This window comes from Phocoena phocoena, chromosome 18, assembly GCF_963924675.1.
Source record: "Phocoena phocoena chromosome 18, mPhoPho1.1, whole genome shotgun sequence".
Lineage (NCBI taxonomy): Eukaryota > Metazoa > Chordata > Mammalia > Artiodactyla > Phocoenidae > Phocoena > Phocoena phocoena.
Window position 1 is genome coordinate 24,578,612 of NC_089236.1, and position 19,406 is coordinate 24,598,017.

General features: G+C 37.3%; 1 protein-coding gene across 1 annotated transcript in view; it reads left to right on the forward strand.

The window, feature by feature from the left end:
- Positions 1–19,406, forward strand: part of VWA8 (von Willebrand factor A domain containing 8) — a 348,433-nt gene that overhangs the window by 31,213 nt on the left and 297,814 nt on the right. Inside the window, exons 3-4 of the mRNA XM_065896053.1 lie at positions 9,613–9,743; positions 12,771–12,881. Coding sequence (XP_065752125.1) covers positions 9,613–9,743; positions 12,771–12,881 — 242 coding nt within the window. The remainder of the gene's footprint in view (positions 1–9,612; positions 9,744–12,770; positions 12,882–19,406) is intronic.

The following is a 19,406-nucleotide window of genomic DNA, read 5'->3' on the forward strand; positions in this document are numbered from 1 at the left end:
TTCTTGATGAGTCTGGCTAGTGGTTTATCAATTTTGTTTATCTTCTCATAGAACCAGCTTTTAGTTTTATTTATCTTTGCTATCATTTCCTTCCTATTGTTTTCATTTATTTCTGATCTGATCTTTATGATTTCTTTCCTTCTGCTAACTTTGGGGTTTTTTTGTTCTTCTTTCTCTAATTGCTTTAGGTGTAAGGTGAGGTTGTTTATTTGAGATGTTTCTTGTTTCTTAAGGTAGGATTTTATTGCTGTAAAGTTCCCTCTTAGAACTGCTTCTGCTGCGTCCCATAAATTTTGGGTCATCATGTTTTCATTGTCATTTGTTTCTAGGTATTTTTTGATTTCCTCTTTGATATCTTCAGTGATCTCTTGATTAATTAGTAGTGTATTTTTTAGCCTCCATGTGTTTGTACTTTTTACAGTTTTATTCCTGTAATTGATGTCTAGTCTCATAGCATTGTGGTCAGAAAAGATACTTGATACAATTTCAATTTTCTTAAATTTACCAGGCTTGATTTGTGACCCACAATATGGTCTATCCTGGAGAATGTTCCATGAGCACTTGAGAAGAAAGTGTATTCTGTTGTTTTTGGATGGAATGTCCTATAAGTATCAATTAAGTCCATCTTGTTTATTGTATCATTTAAAGCTTGTGTTTCCTTATTTATTTTTATTTTGGATGATCTGTCCATTGGTGAAAGTGGGGTGTTAAAGTCTCCTACCATGATTGTGTTACTGTCTATTTCCTCTTTCATAGCTGTTAGTATTTGCCTTATGTATTGAGGTGCTCCTATTTTGGGTGCATAAATATTTACAATTGTTATATCTTTTTCTTGGATTGGTCACTTGATCATTATGTAGTGTCCTTTCTGTCTCTTACAATAGTCTTTATTTTAGTCTATTTTGTCTGATATGAGAATTGCTACTCCAGCTTTCTTTTGATTTCTATTTGCATGGAATATCTTTTTTCCATCCCCTTACTTACAGTCTGTATGTGTCCCTAGGTCTGAAGTGGGTCTCTTGTAGACAACATATATACAGGTCTTGTTTTTGTATCCATTCAGCCATTCTGTGTCTTTTGGTTGGAGCATTTAATCCATTTACATATAAGGTAGTTGTTGATATGTATGTTCCTATTACCATTTTCTTAATTGTTTTGGATTTGTTGTTTTAGGTCTTTTCTCTTGTGTTTCCTGCCTTGAGAAGTTCCTTTAGCATTTGTTGTAAAGCTGGTTTGGTGGTGCTAAATTCTCTTAGCTTTTGCTCATCTGTAAAGGTTTTAATTTCTCCATCGAATCTGAATGAGATTTTTGCTGGGTAGAGTAATTTGGTTGTAGGTTTTTCCCTTTCATCACTTTAAATATGTCCTGCCACTCCCTTCTGACTTGCAGTGTTTCTGCTGAAAAATCAGCTGTTAACCTTATGGGGATTCCCGTGTATGTTATTTGGTGCTTTTCCCTTGCTGCTTTTAATGTTTCTTTTTTGTATTTAATTTTTGATAGTTTGATTAATGTGTGTCTTGGCATGTTTCCCTTTGGGTTTATCCTGTATGGTACTCTCTGTGCTTTCTGGACTTGATTGACTATTTCCTTTCCCATATTAGGGAAGTTTAGGAGTATAATCTCTTTAAATATTTTCTCAGATCCTTTCTTTTTCTTTTTTTTTTTTTTTTTTGCAGTACGCGGGCCTCACTGTTGTGGCCTCTCCCGTTGCGGAGCACAGGCTCTGGACACGCAGGCTCACTGACCATGGCTCACGGGCCCAGCCGCTCCGCGGCATGTGGGATCTTCCCGGACCAGGGCATGAACCTGTGTCCCCTGCATCGGCAGGCAGACTCTCAACCACCACGCCACCCGGGAAGCCCTCAGATCCTTTCTTTTTCTCTTCTTCTGGCACCCCTATAATTCACATGTTGTTGCGTTTCATGTTGTCCCAGAGGTCTCTGAGACTGTCCTCAAATCTTCTCATTCTTTTTTCTTTATTCTGTTCCCTGGTGGTTATTTTCACCATTTTATCTTCCAGCTCACTTATCCATTCTTCTGACTCAGTTATTCTGCTATTGATTCCTACTGGAGTAATTGCGTAATTGTTCAATGGTCAGTAATTGTGTTGTTCATCACTGTTCGTTTGCTTTCTAGATCCTTGTTAAATGTTTCTTGTATTTTCTCCATTTTGTTTCGTAGATTTTGTATCAGTTTTACTGTCATTACTCTGAATTCTTTTTCAGGTAGCTTGCCTATTTTGGCTTCATTTATTTCATCTTGTAGGTTTTTAACATATTTTTTGTCGTTTCTTTTTGTTTTTTTTTTTTGGTGGGTGGTTCTGTATCCCTGTCCTACTGGTTGTTTGCCCTGAGACGTCCAGCAGTGGAGTTTGCAGGCAGTTGGATAGAGCCGTGTCTTGGTGCTGAGGACCTCTGGGAGCCCTCCCTCCAATTAATATACCCTGGGATCTGAGGTCCTCTGGTAGTCCAGTGGTATGGACTCAGAACTCCCACCACAGTAGCTTGGAGCCGACCTCCCGCAGGGAACCAAGATCCTGCAAACTTTGTGGCATGGTAAAAAAAAAAAAAAAAAAAAGAGAAACAAAGAACGAAAAAAAGGAGCAGTACAATATCAAGAATAAAAAACTAAATAAAGTTAGAAAGATAAAAAATATATTAGGAAAAATGAAATATAATTGAAACAACTGCAAAAAGGTAAAATAAAACCATAACATAAAAAAGAGAGAAAAAAGGGATGGGGGGAAGAAGCAAAAGGAGAGAACAATAACAAAGTATAAAGAATAACATAAGATTAGAAAAATAAAAGATTTATTAGGAAAAATAAAAATATAAAAGAATCAACAACAATGAATCAACAAGGTAAAAGAGAAACCGAATCTAAAAGAGGAAAAAAAAAAAAGTCTTGCTCTGGGGGCAGAACTTAGGCAGGGGTGGAACTAAGGGAGGGATGGGGTTTAAGGTGGGGTGGGATCTAGGCGGGTGTCTTTTGAGCATAGGGCAGGGCATGGGCGGGGCCTAGGTGGGGGTGACATTCTAGCGTGGGGCGGGTCCTCAGCTTAGGACCTGCGGGGAAGGGGAGAGGCAGCAAGTTGAATGGGGCAACTCTGGAGTGTGGCGTTCCGGAGTTTGGAGGTGAGGCTCTGGGTAAGTGAGTGTGTGTGGGTGGGACTTAGGCCCAGTGCCTTGGAGGAGGTCTTAGAGGGGGTCTCTGAGTGTAGAGGTGGGGCCCTGGGGAGGGTGTAGGGGCGGGGCTTGGGCTTTGCGCGGCAGGAGGGAGGCTCTGAGGGCAGAGGATTAGGCCTATGAGCCCAACAGGCTCCCCGGTGCCTAAGTGGACAGGGAAAGCGCTGGCCCCCTTCCCTTCCATTCCTTCACGTCTGTCCCCCACTTTCTCCCCCAGGGTCTCCCCTGTTGCTGCTGGACCCCCATCTGTGGGTGAGTCCAGCTGGGTGCAAGAACTTCTCGCCTTCCCCAGCCACCCTTCAGGGGTGCCAGTCCCAGAGGTCTAGACTTTACTTTTCCTCCCCCTTCCCTCCCTCCCACTCCCTCAGAACCCACGTGGCTGGAGGGGGCCTAGCTGGGCAGAGGATCAGGCCTGGGATCTTAGCAGGTTCCTGGGGGTCTACATGGGCAGAGGAAACCTGGCCACGGTCCCTTTTGATCCTCTGCCCTCCCAGTGGTTCCCCAATTTCCCCCTTTGGGCATTGGATTCCTTTTCCTCCCGTGGCTGCCCGTCAGGGATGCCAGTCCTGTCCAGCCTCCACTTCTCCCCCTTCACTCCCCCCATGCCCCATGTCATGCCCAGTTGCTGGGGGCTTCCTCCTGTCCCCTTAGGTGTCCATGGTCCCCCACCAGTGCCTGATAGGTGCCCTAGTTGTGAAGAGATGCAAATTCCGCCTCCTCCTAGTACGCCATCTTGACTCTGCACCCCCGTCACTCCTTTTTGAAGAATTTATTAAAGCTGAATTTGAGCTCTGCATAATTTTCTGAAATTTTAATCTTTACATATATGACAAATTTGAGTCTGTGGAGGGAGAACACTATAATTTACGTCCCTTTAATATAATTGTTTTAAAGCCCTTGAATATGCCTGGCCAAAAAAATAGTACCTATTTTTTTGAAACAAGTATTGGCTAAGAATTGAATAAGGAATTTCGCCTAACTTGAATCCGATATTTAATTTTTACGAAGAGAAGGAAATCCTAGAATATAGGATAGGATATATGATATAGGATATCATATAGATATAGGATATGATATAGGATAGGATATAGGCTAGCCAAACCCAACATAGCCAAACCCAACATCACAGGCAAGCTCTCTGGTATTACTCTGACATCGGTTTATCATTACATGGACTTTTGAAAGGTAGCATCAAAACCACAATGAGGTATCACCTCGCACCCGTCAGAATGGCCATCATCAAAAAATCTATAAACAATTAATACTGGAGAGGTTATGGAGGAAAGGGGACCCTCTTGCACTGTTGGTGGGAATGTAAATTGACACAGCCACTGTGGAGAGCTGTATGGAGGTTCCTTAAAAAACTAAAAATAGAATTACCATATGATCCAGCAATCCCACTACTGGGCATATACCCTGATAAAACTGTAATTCAAAAGGACATGTGTACCCCAATGTTCATTGCAGCACTATTTACAATAGCCAGGACATGGAAACAACCTGAGTGTCCAATGACAGATGAATGGGTAAAGATGATGTGGTCCATATATACAATGGAATATTACTCAGCCATAAAAAGGAATGAAATTGGGTGTTTTGTAGAGATGTGGTTGGACCTAGAGTCTGTCATATAGAGTGAAGTGAGCCAGAAAGAGAAAAACAAATATTGTATATTAATGCATATATGTGGAATCTAGAAAAATGGTACAGATGAACCTATTTGCAGGGCAGGAATAGAGATGTAGACATAGAGAACGGACATGTGGACACAGCAGAGGAAGGGGAGGGTGGGACAAACTGGGAGATCAGGATTGACGTATATACACTACCATGCATAACATAGATAGCTAGTGTGAACATTATAAAACACAGGAAGCTCAGCTCGGTGCTCTGTGACAACCTAGATGGGTGGGATGGGGGGGATCGGAGGGAGGTCCAAGAGGGAGGGGATATAGGTATACATATAGCTGATTCACTTCATTGTACAGCAGAAACTAACACAACATTTAAAGCAATTATACTCCAATTAAAAAAAAAAGATAGCATCTTGTGCCTGGAAACATTGAGTTCGGGAATTTCTCTCGTGCACTGGGCTGTGTTTATATTAGGTTATGCACGGCAGTTTGCCAGTTTGTTTTGCAGATGTTTGTAATGTACAGTCTTACATCTTGTTTCTATTTCTGGAACACTTTTAAGCATGACTCATGTTTTCTTGAGGTCATCCTAAAAATACAGCTAGTTTCAAGCATTAATGTAAAATATACCACAGACACCACACAGTAGTACCTAACGCTTTCTCTCAGTAGTTTAATGTGACTTCCTGACAAATTAAACGTTTTCTTTGACAAAATACGCTCTACTAAAATATGAATAAGTGAAAATGGGATTTATTTTGAGAAGTGAGTTATCTGATAACATAATGTAAACAACAATATGAATTTGAAATTTTAATAAAAGGAGGTATCACTGGTATCACCAAAGCCCAAGAAATAGAATTAGTGTCCATAAAAGCAAGTCCACTAAATTTGATGGAGCCCTGTGAGGTTCATACTTGTAGGGAAAGTCTTGGACCTGAAGATAGAGCCTGTTAAAAAGATTTTAGAGGAGCAGTAGGACATGGTGGCTGGAGTGAAAGCTTTGGACTCAATTTAGGTCTCAATCCTGGTTTATGAACTTATCAACTGTGGACAAATGATGCCACCATAAGAACTTTGATTTTTTTATTCACAAAATGGGGATAATGAATATTTAACAAATGCTTATACTACTATTGGACACTGTTCTAAGTGCCTAATTTAATCCTCATAACCACCTTATAAGTAAGTTCATTTATCATATCCATTATACAGATGGAGAAACTGAGCACAGAGAATTTAAGTAACTGATTATTACACAGTAAACAGCTATACTAAAACAGTTGGGATTTAAACAGTTTGGGTTGAGTCTATATCCTTATATGCGGTAGTCTGCTACCTTCTAGGGCTGTTGTGAAATCTAAATGAGAGTGTGAAAAATCATTCGTATTTTTACCTAGTACATGACAGGAAGACAATAAATTATGACTATCATTATGAGTTATTAAGGGAAGACGAAAGAAGGGAAAAGAAGAGGTCTTTATGAGGGTGTAGTGTGGACTACAAGGCAAGCCACAGGGTTCAGGAGCTGCTTATCCATATTAAGAAATTTATGTAGAATTGAAATGTAGAGGCAGGCATTTCCAGATGCCTCTGGCAGGCATGGAGTAGTGGCAGTACTGCCAGTGGTTGAGAACCACTGTTGAGTGGTAAGAGCAAAGGAAGGGATTGCTGCGAATTGTCAGTTATGCTTTAGGGCCAGTGGTTCTCAGCACGTGAGGATCATGCTAAGTGGAAGACACTCCCATGAACATACTCAAAGTTCTACACAATTCCCAGGATCCGGCTTTAAATAACTCCATCTCCATGCCTTTCTCTCCCACTTAAGAAAGTATACTGGTATACAAACTGCTCTTTTATTATAATTTTGATTCTTCTTCAGTTTGCTAAGAAAAAGATAAATTATTCCTAAATGTCAGCACTTTGCTAACACTGACAACTTGTGAGGCGAAGACCTCACATTCGATTAGGAAATCCTGCCTTTGATTTAAAAAAAAAATCTTGAAAAGAAAGATGAGTTCCAATGTCAAGGCATTCAAAATGGAATGGAACTATACTGAGACTCTGTCATTATGAATAGTTACAAATAGTTATAAATAATAAAAGGTGGAGGAAGCTGAAGAGACCAACTTGGCTTTACCTGATAGAACTTTGGAAATTTCATATTTTAATTAGTCAAGTCCAGGTAATGAAAGGTCAGGCACATTTCCAAAGGTGAATACAAAGAGGCAACATAAAACTTTAAGAATAGTGTAGAGAAGACCTGTGGCCAAAGTCAACAGATTTGTGAAAATGTAAAATAACCCAAAGTGTTTACGTTTTTAATTATATATTTGATATCAAAGTAAGAAGAGGTGGTAGATCTGCGGCATAGGGAACTTTGCGTAATTTTACTGATGGAGAAATTAGAGCTTCTTAACTCTTATTTTGTTTCATCCTTAAACAGCAAGCAGATGGACTTAGCTTGAAATAAGAAAGAGTAGGCCATATATGACAAAGATTTAAGCCTGGAGTAGGAAAGAAAAATAGTTAAGTGGACATCTGATAGTTAAGAATGAGGTACAGGTGAATTGCTTCCTAGCGTTGTGGAGCTCCTTGAGAGATTCTCAGAGGTATAGGTCTTGGGGCAATGTTTTTTATTCTGTTTTCCATTATTGCATTCCTAAGAACTTTTTCCCCCAATTGTCTCTCCCCAATTCCATGGAATTTCAGTGCGCAGATATATTGTATATCTGTTGATGCACAGCATCCCTTTAGTGGGCAACAGACCATTGTAATAGCTAAGAATTATTCTCAAGTCCCCCTCCAAGAACCAGTTTTTGCCCCCATGCACGGTGTAGAGGCTTCATAGAGGACAGGAGAGAAGCCAAGCACCTCCACTTGGGTGATGAATCTCCTGATTTTCAGACATAGAAGCATTGCTTTGGGGAAATTATAAAATGGTTTAATGTGACCCCAGTGATGTGATACACCAACCAGTCTGCCCAAAACTTTGTCCTTGATCTTCCCACCATGATTAAGAAAATCAGAAATTTATCTTTATTTTTTCCAATGATTCAATGTTAACTTTTTTCAGGGAGGGTAGGGGGAACCACCCTAGCAAGATTATGCTGTTGGTGGAGGGGGCGGGGGGAAGCACAGCTTTAGTCCTAGGCAAGTGTTCTTAGTTTGATCTTTGAATTCTTTCATGACCTTCCTGGATGATTAAACAAAGTTTAACAAGTATGGGTTATTCAACACATACAAAAGACTTTTTTTATATATACATTTACACAATACATATATATATATATACATATACATAACATCAGTATTGTGTTTATGTATAAAATGCAACATAATAGTAAAAGAAACACTGTACCCACACCCAATTTAAGAAGTAGAATGTTACGAATACCGTTGAAGTTATCCATGAGAATCTCTCTGATTCCATGTCCAAGTATCCTGAATTTATCACTTTTGCATTTTTGCTTTTTCAAGCACTGTTTTATCACATATGTATGTATTTGTAAAGAATTCAATTTGCTAGTTTATTGAGCTTTATCAAAATAGTGATATTAATCATTAATGTATGATTTATTTTGTGACAAATTTTTTTCTTATTTAAGAGTTAAACATATTGTTGGAAGTGATGGTAGTTCATTCTGTTTTTTTTGTTGTTGTTATATAATATTCCACTGTGTGCTTTTTATCCATCTCCTGTCTCCAGTTTTATTTTGAGCCACACTGCTGTGAGTATTCTATACGTCTCAATGTATAAGGGCAAGAGTTTTTCTTGTATACCTAGGGAAGCACTTGCTAGGTCACTGGGTGACTTATAAGTGAGCAAACACAAATTAATTGTATTAATACAAACATTTAAAAAAATGTTTAGGGAGAAGATGAGTGGATTGATGGGTGATTTAATAGTAGAGTTAGGGACTTCCCTGGTGGTCCAGTGGTTAAGACTCCACATTCCCAATGCAGGGGCCATGGGTTCAATCCCTGGTCGGGGAACTAAGATCCCGCATGCCACGTGGCAAAAAAAAAAAAAAAGTAGACTTAGAAGGGCATTATATGGAGTAGTCTTCTATTCCCAAAAGAGTTGGTGTAGAATAGACTTAAATTCTAAAGAAGTCATTTAAGTCTACATCAGACTTCCTAACTGTGAAGTTTGAGAGATCTCACAACCCAGTGCCAACTTAAGTTATAGCTTTAAAAATTTTTTCAAAACTGTGACAATCATTAATTGTCTGGGATGATTTGGTCATATCCCCTTTTTAGAACAAAAGAGATGGGCTTTAAAATTGTGACAAAGTAATGGTACTAACTGCTCATATCACCCTTGAAAATCACTTTCATTCCTTTGGTGACACATTGTTCAAGCATTCTTATAAGCTGTTTTTTTTTTTTGACCACACCATGGGACTTGTGGGATCTTACTTCCCCGACCAGGGATCAAACCTGGGTCCACAGCAGTGAAAGCCCAAGTTTTAACCACTGGACCACCAGAGAATTCCTGTTGCTTAATAAGCTTTTAAGTATGGGATTATGTGACTCTTTGTGATGTAATAAACTTTGTTCTGTTATAACATTAGATAATAATGGTTTTATTGTAAAACAGTGTGAAAATTCACCAGATGTATGTATGAATGTATATGTATATATGCATGTGTGTGCATGTGTGTATATATGTGTATGTATGTATAATATATATATCTTTTAACTTAATGTACTGTCTGCATTGGTTGCTTGAAGACTTATATGTAGTATTCTGATTTGCATTTCATTTTACCTTTTTTCCACCTTAAAGTTTCAGACTCTCTGGCTCAATCAGTAATTCAACATCTAAGATGGATAATGCAGAAGGATCTTTTGGGGCAAGATGTCTTTCTAATAGGACCTCCTGGGCCTCTTCGCCGCTCTATCGCTATGCAGTACCTGGTAAGCAATGAATTCCTGTGGATTCCTAAGGGTCTTAACTATGATAAGCTATTTTGTAAATAAATTAAGAATTTACAAAAATATCAGGATTAGTCATTGCTTTAAAAATGTTGACGTTGAAGGGTGAATAAGTTACTTGGGAAGTAAATGTACATTTGCCTTTCATAGCTTTAGCAAATGTTGTTGTAAGTAGAAAACCCTCCACTTCCAGTAGGAAAGAGATCTATCTAAATTCAGGCAATGAGTAGCAGATAGAATCAGCAACACTTAGATTACAAAACAGAGTGTAGTTTTATACTATTCAGGAAGCATTCTTTTATCTTCGGTCCACATTTTGAAAAGCCAAATAATTCTGACTTTTTGATGTTATGTGGTCTTTAAAGGGAGCCTAAGGATTACAGAATCTCTCTTATGTGTTAACTTGCACTCATTTTTTTTTTTTTTCTTAAATAGATGAAAAAATAAGTTCAGAGAAATTAAATAACTCACTCAAGCTTTATATGTAAATGATGGAGCTAGACTTCAGATCTCACATTGCTTCCCCTTTCTGACATGTTATCCCCTTAAAGGTTTGTAGTTCTCTGAGTATGGTTGTGAAGCGAGTTGAAATATTCAAATCTCGACACAAATTTTAAAAACTTTACAGGACTTTTTTTCTACTACTTTGTCAGCGTTAATAGGCATTGTTCTAATGATTCATGGAAGAACACTATCAGATGAAGTAGATCTGTCCCAAAGATACTTTTTAGGATGAAGAGAAAAAGCTTACTTAAAGTTTCCTTTTGTAACTTGATAATAAATAATTGATTTCTAAGCTATTGAAATGTACTTCGTGTACTCTTCTATTTCGGTGGTGAATTTATCTTGGTACTTTCAAAATCATGTAGGGCAGGAATGATAAAAATAGAATGGGCATATCAGAAACGAACTCCCTCTGGCTCATAAATTTCATATCTTTTATTTGTTCCTAGAACCAGTTTGTGAGGTACAACGTGCCATCGTAGTATTATCCTCACTTTATTAATCTACAAGGCAGAAGTGTCTTGTCTAAGAATGCAGAGTCAGCCACCGAAAATCCCAGGTCTAGAACCTCTTTAGTTTTAAGATGTGCGCTCACTGGCTGGCTCATTTCAAAGGCCACAATATCTCACTTTGATTTTGTTTCTCGCAAGACTTTGAAGCTTGTTAGAAATGTGGAATGAGCCAGGCTAGGAGATTATAGGAGTCTTGTTGGCTCAAAAATGCAACTCAAGTTTATAAGTACAAAGCTTGTATCTTAAAAAGACAACCACCACCAAACTTTAAATTGTGAATTAGAGCTGAGGCGGCTTTAGGATGTGGAAATACATGGAAGAAAACTTAATAGCCTAAGCTGCCTTCCAAACTCTGCAATGGGTACTGCTGTCATTAGCTATAGGATCCTATGCATAGTAATAGCCAGAGTAGATGACATCTTTAAAGGCAGAAATTTGGGGGCAAGCCTGTTGAACCAATGAGAAATTAAATAGAAATAATTTGATAGTTGCGTTTATTTCATATTTCACTCATATGAAATGAGTTTTGTAGATAGTTCAAAAATCCTCAACAGACTTCTGCCGCCTCTCCCATCTGCTGCTTCTGGTGCTGTTTGTCAACTTGCTGGTACCAATTCTGTGAAGCAGCAGCTGAGGAGACCTTGGTGCTTGTCTTGGCTGGTGAAGAGTCCCAGGAAACTCAAGACTGAGGATAACATCCTCATTGTGGCAGTTCAGGGTGCTACCGTGGTACCGTTTAACAGTAAGAGGCATACACTACTTTGTCAACCAATGTGAATGACAGGGTTTTTCAGTGTGGGAGATCGTATTCAGACAATCAATTAAACAAGACAGGAAGGCGAAGTCAGAAGGAGGTATCTGCTAAAAGAAAACCTGCTACTTAACTCCAAAATTGTGCTCTCGTGGGCAATTCATTCTTATTTAGAGAAACATCATTTGGTATCACCACATCTTCACCACTATGGTGTATGTTTTCTCTATTTAAAACTTTCCCCTTCTTTCCACATATACTGAAATTTATGGGTGCATGGGACCCAGCACATTTTAAAAAACTAAATGACAATAATAATATATTTTTATCAACATCACAGGGAGACAAGGTGGAGAAAAAAATCCCATTGTGTGGAAATATCCCCTTTCACCATTAATGGCATGCTCATTCAACATTTTTCTTTATACTCGTCCAGTAAATTAATTTGTTCTTCCTGTTGAGTAAAAACATATTGTATGCCTTATTGGATTGGAGCACGTCATTGCTTTTAATTCAACGTTGTAAAACCAAGGATAATGTTAAAAACTTTTTGTACATAGTTGCTACATATATGGCAAAATTAATTTAGGGATAGATTAATTGTTCTAAAAGAAATGGATTCTGGATGGTTTCTCCTTCAAATCAAATGACTTTTTGTGTGTGAAATAATAACCCCCTTACCCCCCTCCTCCTTCTCATCTTACTTCTTCTTTTCCTTCCTGAATAGTTATATATGTGTCTCTCCTGACTATTGATATTTACCTTATTTTCACACTTGTTAAATACCTAACATATTGTATCAATATATAGTTGGTAAACATTGGCTCCTGGAGTAAATTAATTTAAATCACCCTTTAAAAAAAAGATGAACACTACTTACAGAGATGACTATCGTTTGTCTGAAAATCAAATAATAGCCAAATTATTACTCTTGATATTTGAAAAGAACTCTACAGGAGACATTAAGATTTATAAGATCTAATTTTGATTATTATTGCTTAAGTAGTAAGTAATTAAGTCATAAATTATTGTGTACAGTAAAAGTAGAGCTCTGAGGAGAGATATATGCATATTTTGGTTAATGCTGAATTTATTGCATTTTTCTTAAAGCTGAGGCTCAAAAGGCTTTAATCTAGAATTACATTTAAAATTCTCTTCTGTAGAGTGACATTGTCAGATAACTGGCTCCAAAGCATATGTTGGGAACTTGATTTTTATTTTGGGACATGCTCTGCTCTTCAGGAGTTGACCAAACGGGAGGTTGAATACATCGCCTTATCAAGAGACACCACCGAAACTGATCTCAAACAGCGTCGAGAGATCCGCGCAGGCACGGCTTTTTACATCGATCAGGCAAGTGCTTACCACACTCCAACACGTGATTGTTTACTCCTGGTCTTTAAGAAATGGATTTTTGAAGTAGAAAAAGAGTAACTCATGTAATAGTGAAAGATGGATGTACTGTGCTCTCTCAAGACAGATTTAATTTAGGTTTTTGGTTTTCCTGTTCTTGGAAACGCCTTCTTAGTTTAGTACTAAATAAGAAGGCAGGGGCTTCCCTGGTGGCTCAGTGGTTGGGAGTCCGCCTGCCGATGCAGGGGACACGGGTTCGTGCCCCGGTCCGGGAAGATCCCACATGCCGCGGAGCGGCTGGGCCCGTGAGCCATGGCCGCTGAGCCTGTGCGTCCGGAGCCTGTGCTCCGCAACGGGAGAGGCCACAGCAGTGAGAGGCCCGCGTACTGCAAAATAAATAAATAAATAAAAAATAAATAAATAAGAAGGCATAGTTGAAATGAGTGGTTCTAAAATGTTAGCTAAAGATCAATATGCTGATTTCTTAATTTTCAGTTGCTTCCTATTAATTGCCTATAGAAATTTGTTTTTTTTTAAAAAAGAATTAAGGCGATTTTAATATAGGAAATTCTCTAGCACATTTATTAATGTATTCTCAATATAAAGGTCAAGTTTATAAAGGTTTATTAAACATACTGAAATTAGATATATACTCCCAGGAACTGCAGCTTTTTGGAGAGAGTACTTAGGTGTAGGTTACCAATTAAAATAATATTTTTTGAAAATTATAATGAAGCTTGTTGTACATTTCTTTAAATATATTGCTTAAAATATTAAATATTGGGCTTCCCTGGTGGCGCAGTGGTTGAGAGTCCGCCTGCCGATGCAGGGGACGCGGGTTCGTGCCCCGGTCCGGGAAGTTCCCACATGCCGCGGAGCAGCTGGGCCCGTGAGCCATGGCCGCTGAGCCTGCGCGTCCGGAGCCTGTGCTCCGCAACAGGAGAGGCCACAACAGTGAGAGGCCCGCGTACCGCCAAAAAAAAAAAAATTTAAAATATTAAATATTGTTCTTTGTTAGGAATACCTAATAGAAAAAAGGACAGAGGCTTTAAACATTTCATAGAGAAAAGATTTCAAATATTCAATAAATTCATGACAAGATGCTTAATCTTCTTGTTAAAAAAATAAAAATTAAAACACTAATGAGCTGCTGTTTTTCCTTCACCTATCAGATTGGTAAAGATTAAATAATTTGCTAATGTCCATTGTTGATGAGGAAGATGGGATGAGGAATTAGCATTGCTGTTAATGGGAGCGTAGATTGATGCAATTTTGAAAGAAAATTTGGTGATTTTCTATCAAAAGAAAAGAAATTAAACATATTTATATCCAGCAGTAATATTTCTAACAATTTTTCTTTCCAATGTTATTCACACAAAGCGTGTAAAGTTATATATACAAGGATGTTTATTGTAGCATTGTTTGATATCATATAAAACTGGAAGTGAAAATTATAATGATGTACATTTAGGAGACTAATTAAATAAATAATGGTAAACAGAATTCTCTGTCACCATTTGAAAACATGAGATGAATCTATAAGAGGTGATAGGAAAGAAGTCCAGGATATATTAATGGGAAAAAAATGAAGTTGCAAGACAGTATATATAATATGGTCCCATTTGTGATTTAGAAAAAAACAAGAAATGTGTAAATATTTGTGTATACATTGAAAATTTCCAGAAGGAAACACAAGAATCAGTAAACAGAGCTGACCTCTGTGGAGGTATGACTGGGCATTTGGGGTGGGGCGAGGAAAGAACATTCATAGCTCTTTAAATTTGAAGCTTTCCCAGGAGTATACACTGTTACTTATAATTAAAAGAGTGAAATTGTAAGAAGCGCTGAGTGAAAGAATTTTTGGAGACCAGAATATTCACATTGTCGCATAGATGACTAATTAATTACAAAAGGAAAAATGTACTTAAAGTGATTTGACAATAACTACCTTAAACATTGGTGAGCAAACTTAGCATCATATGGTGGGAAAATCTGAGAAGTTCAGACTTCCAGCAATTAAAAAAGTAATGCTTTGTGGATGAAGCACAGAAGTGTATTTAAAGAAATCCATTTTATTCACATAATGCCAAATGTTCACTTTATTTCTAATTATAAATGGGAAAAAAATGTACTTTTATAATGCTTGCTTCTTTTCGGGACCCAATGAGGATGAAATGAAGGAGATGGGATTTGAGTTGAGATAGTGGGCAGCTGAGGAGAGAGATCAGAACATGAGACCACAGCCTGTGTAGAGGAGAGGGGATAGGAATATATTTAAGTGACGATGAAAGAACTGGTTTTGTCTGGTCGAGCGTGGATTTAAAAACATATTTTTTGAGTGGATTTTATACCTAGATGATGGTTGCAATGCAAAGTAAGGAAGAGAAAGGGATTTTTGTACGTTGATTATTTTAAAGACAGCTTAAAACTTTGCCTATTCAGAAATCTCAGAAATGGAGTTATTTCAGGTAACTAAGTTTATTGATTAGCTAAAGATTTATTTCTTGAAGCATAAAATAAATCATTTAGATGAAACTCTGATATTATATTCTCCTTGCCATTCTAAAAAGCATATTTTCAGATGATATCTATTTTACCATTTATAAAATATTTAAAGTGCTATGTAAATGTATGGTAGTATTTTATACTTTCATGTTTTCTTGGTGAATCCTACTTATTATGATAAACATCAGCTGTTTAGGATGCTGTAATGCACTGACACCTTCAGAGCCTGTGATGGAGATATAGGCGTGTTAGTCCTGTCTCTAAGTTGCTTCAGGCTATTTATGAGATTGTATCTGATATTCACATTTTTTCTTCTCTCTTATTTGGCAGTTAATATTCCTTACCGTTTGTTCATAATCGGATCCTATCAGTTTCTTGTTTAAATCCATGCAATCCCATCACACCCAGAATAAAATCCAGACCCTTTAACAAGGGCACCACACTCTACAGGACCCAACCTTGTCAACCTCATCTTCTTTCTTCTTTCCCTTGCTTTCTAGACTCCAGCTACAGTGACCTTCTTGTTCTTTTAAAAATAGACCAAGTGCTTTCCAACCTCAGAGCCTTTGTATCTGATATTTCCTCTGCTTGGAATGACCTTCTCCCAGATCTGTACATTCCTGCCTCCTCGTCATTCAGCTTATAAATTCTCATAACATTCTATAATCACTGATCACGCCCATGCCCTTTCCACATGAACCCTGCTGTCATATGCATAATGTAATCTTCAGAGCACCTATCACTCTCTAAATTTACCTAATTATTTCTTTGTTTTCATATTGATTGTCTTCCCCACTAGACTGTAACTATTTTGCTTATCTCTGGCACCTAAAAACTGTTTGGAATGTAACTGACACTTACATTTTATGACAGGTTTCTCTTTTGGTTAGTCAACCTTGTTAAAATTTTAAGTAAATTAAGAATAAATAGGCTCTGGATGGGACCAGGGGGCTTTCCAATGGAAAATATATCTGTCCTTTTGACATCTATTTTGAGTCATCAGAATGAATAATTACCATCTGAATTCTAAATATTTGAAGTTACCAATTGATTACCAGCTACTCATGTTTGTTAGAGTGAAAGATCTTTATTTTATTTAGAAATTTCTTTAATATTCTTAACCGTTGACTTTGATGTCTGGGATCAAGGGAAAGGCAGTGTCCACATAACCATCAGGTGAGGTTTCCTAATGTAGGTGGGCCAACCTAGATGAGAAATACCTGTGGCCATCTAGTGGGTGCTAAGGAGAAAAAGTTTGGGGTTTTCAGTGTGGTTGACATTGTATGCACATATGACTGATGTCCAAGTAATTTCTAATTGACATTTCAGCTGGAAACCTTGACAAAACTCCCAAATCCGAATTGGGGGTCATGGCCATAGACTGCTTTTTTTCATGCAGGATTTTGGATAATTGATGATGAAATGAGAGGTTGAACTCAATTACTACTCTTGAAGATCAGAATTAGGTTAATAATTCTGTAGTAGGGAATTTATATTTTCTTTCAAAATAATGTTTATTTCTTCTGATTAATAAAGTCATAAATGCTCATTTTATAGATATATATATGTGTGTGTATACACATATAGTATTTATTAATTAATAAATATTTATTGAAATGACTGCTGTGTGTCTAGGTACAGTGAACAGAAGAAACAAATTCCTCCCATCATAGAGCTTATGTTTTAGTGGGGGAAACAAAATAAACATAGTAAAGAAGGATAGTATAATAGAGCAAATGATAAAGAGCATAGGGAAGAATATAAAAATTATTTATCTTCCCCTTCAAGACCAACAGTGTGAATATTTTCTGTATTTCTTTCTATGATGCCTATATTCATATCTATTTAATCAAGTATAGTAATTTTTACAAAAATGGTATACCATGCAGATAAAGTTTTACAGTCTGCTTTTTTTAAAACCTGATATTTTTTTAGGAGCATTTTCCTGTGATATTAGATATTCCTCAAAAATATGACTTTTAGTGTCTGTACAGTATTTCATCAAATAGATGTGACATTATATATTTACTATTCCCATTTTTATCTACCTTCCCATGTTGTTGGTCATTCAGGTTCTTTCTAAGTTTTCACTATTATAAATAACTCTTTGGTGAATATCTCTGTACTTAGATCTTGTTATTACCTTGGATGATTTTTTTAGACTTGAATGCTGGAAATATAATCAAAGGGTCTAGACATATTCAAGAGTCTCAATACACATATATCGCCAAATTGCTTTCCAGAAAGGGTGTTCCAACTCATACTCTCATCAGTGTGCACTGAGTGATTGCCTCATGGATTCTTGTCAATATTGAGTATTTCCATACATGTACTTTGCCAAACTGATAGACTTTAATTTGCTTTAAAAAGTACTAACCAGGTTGAATCACTTTGACATTTATTGGCTATTGCTTCTGTAAGATGTCAATGAACTGAGTGGATATAGAAAAGGAGAGAGATACTGATGAAATAAATAAGTTACCATCTGTCAAGAAAATGTTGACATATACCCCATGTTTGTCTATGTAAATATTTACTGTAACTTATCCACTTGTTAATGTGAAGGTAACTTAAATATTTTTTATGCAATTGTTTTGCTAAATAGATTATAGGAACTTTTTGAAAAGAAAAATAGGTTAAAGAACAGAAATATGAAAATTTATATGACATATTATGACACTTATGGAGAAATAAGGAGATTAAGATTTTTTGCTACCATATTAACTTTCATTTGTCTTTGAAGGTAAAATAACCCAAGAAAAGCCTAAATTGTTGATATTCTAACCCTTATAAATCTATTACTCTAATTTTTTTCCTTACCTTACTTGTTGACATTTTTATCATTAATTCTGTTTATTGTCCTGTGAGCCAAAGAGTCTTGTGTCCAAAGAGCCGGAGAGGAAGACTTTTAAGTCATTATACATTGCTTGCATTTCTCAAATATAAGCTGTTACAAATTAGCTAAGCTACAAATAAATTGTGATTAAGTTTTTATGTCTGGCTGACAGGAGACACTCTATATAGTGTTAATTTGGGGAGTAGAAAGCCAGGATGGGGAACTTCAAATGCTTTTTTTCAACTTTTCTAAACCAGTAACTCTTTTCACACTAGAATCTTGTTAATTTGTTTGACACAATAATGTCAAGTTCCTTATTATACAATATACATATTTAATATTACATATAAAATGCACTTTAAACAATTACATAATATTTTAATGTATTCTCTGTTTCGGATAATTTTTTTTTTTTGCGGTACGCGGGCCTCTCACTGTTGTGGCCTCTCCCGTTGTGGAGCACAGGCTCCGGACGCACAGGCTCAGCGGCCATGGCTCACGGGCCCAGCCGCTCCGCGGCATGTGGGATCCTCCCGGACCGGGTCACGAACCCGTGTCCCCTGCATTGGCAGGCGGACTCACAACCACTGCGACACCAGGGAAGCCCTCGGATAATTCTTGATTCTCTTTTATTAGTAGAAAAATAAGGATTAACTTTTTTTAATATGCTGCCTAAATGTTACAAGTCACTAAAAGCAACTCTTAATACATTGAATAACAGTGCTATTGATCAGAAGATGAGAGTTTTATCTTGTATAAGTGCCGTTTACTTATTTTAGCAAATAGGGAAAAACATTGACTTGTTTTTTGAGAATGATTGAATTCTAGTACCTGCACCAAATCCTTTGCAACCGTATTGTTATAATATGTCCCAGTTGTCACTAGGACAGTTGGAAAAGGTCTCTCTATGTTTACTCTGGCCTCTGTATTAGTCAGAACTCAGGCCGTGGCTCCTTACCATGTTGCCATCTTGCTCAGGCCAACTCTTATCTACTCATATGTTAAATGTTTGACAGACTTAGATAATTCATTTAAAAAGGATCAAGGGAGATAAAAAATAACTTTCATTGAGGGGACCTCTGTTGTGCTAGGTGCTTTATATGACTGCATTTAATCCTCAAAACATCCTTAGGATGGAGGTGACTTCCACATCTTATAGGTGAAATAAGAGTCTTTAGGGGGCT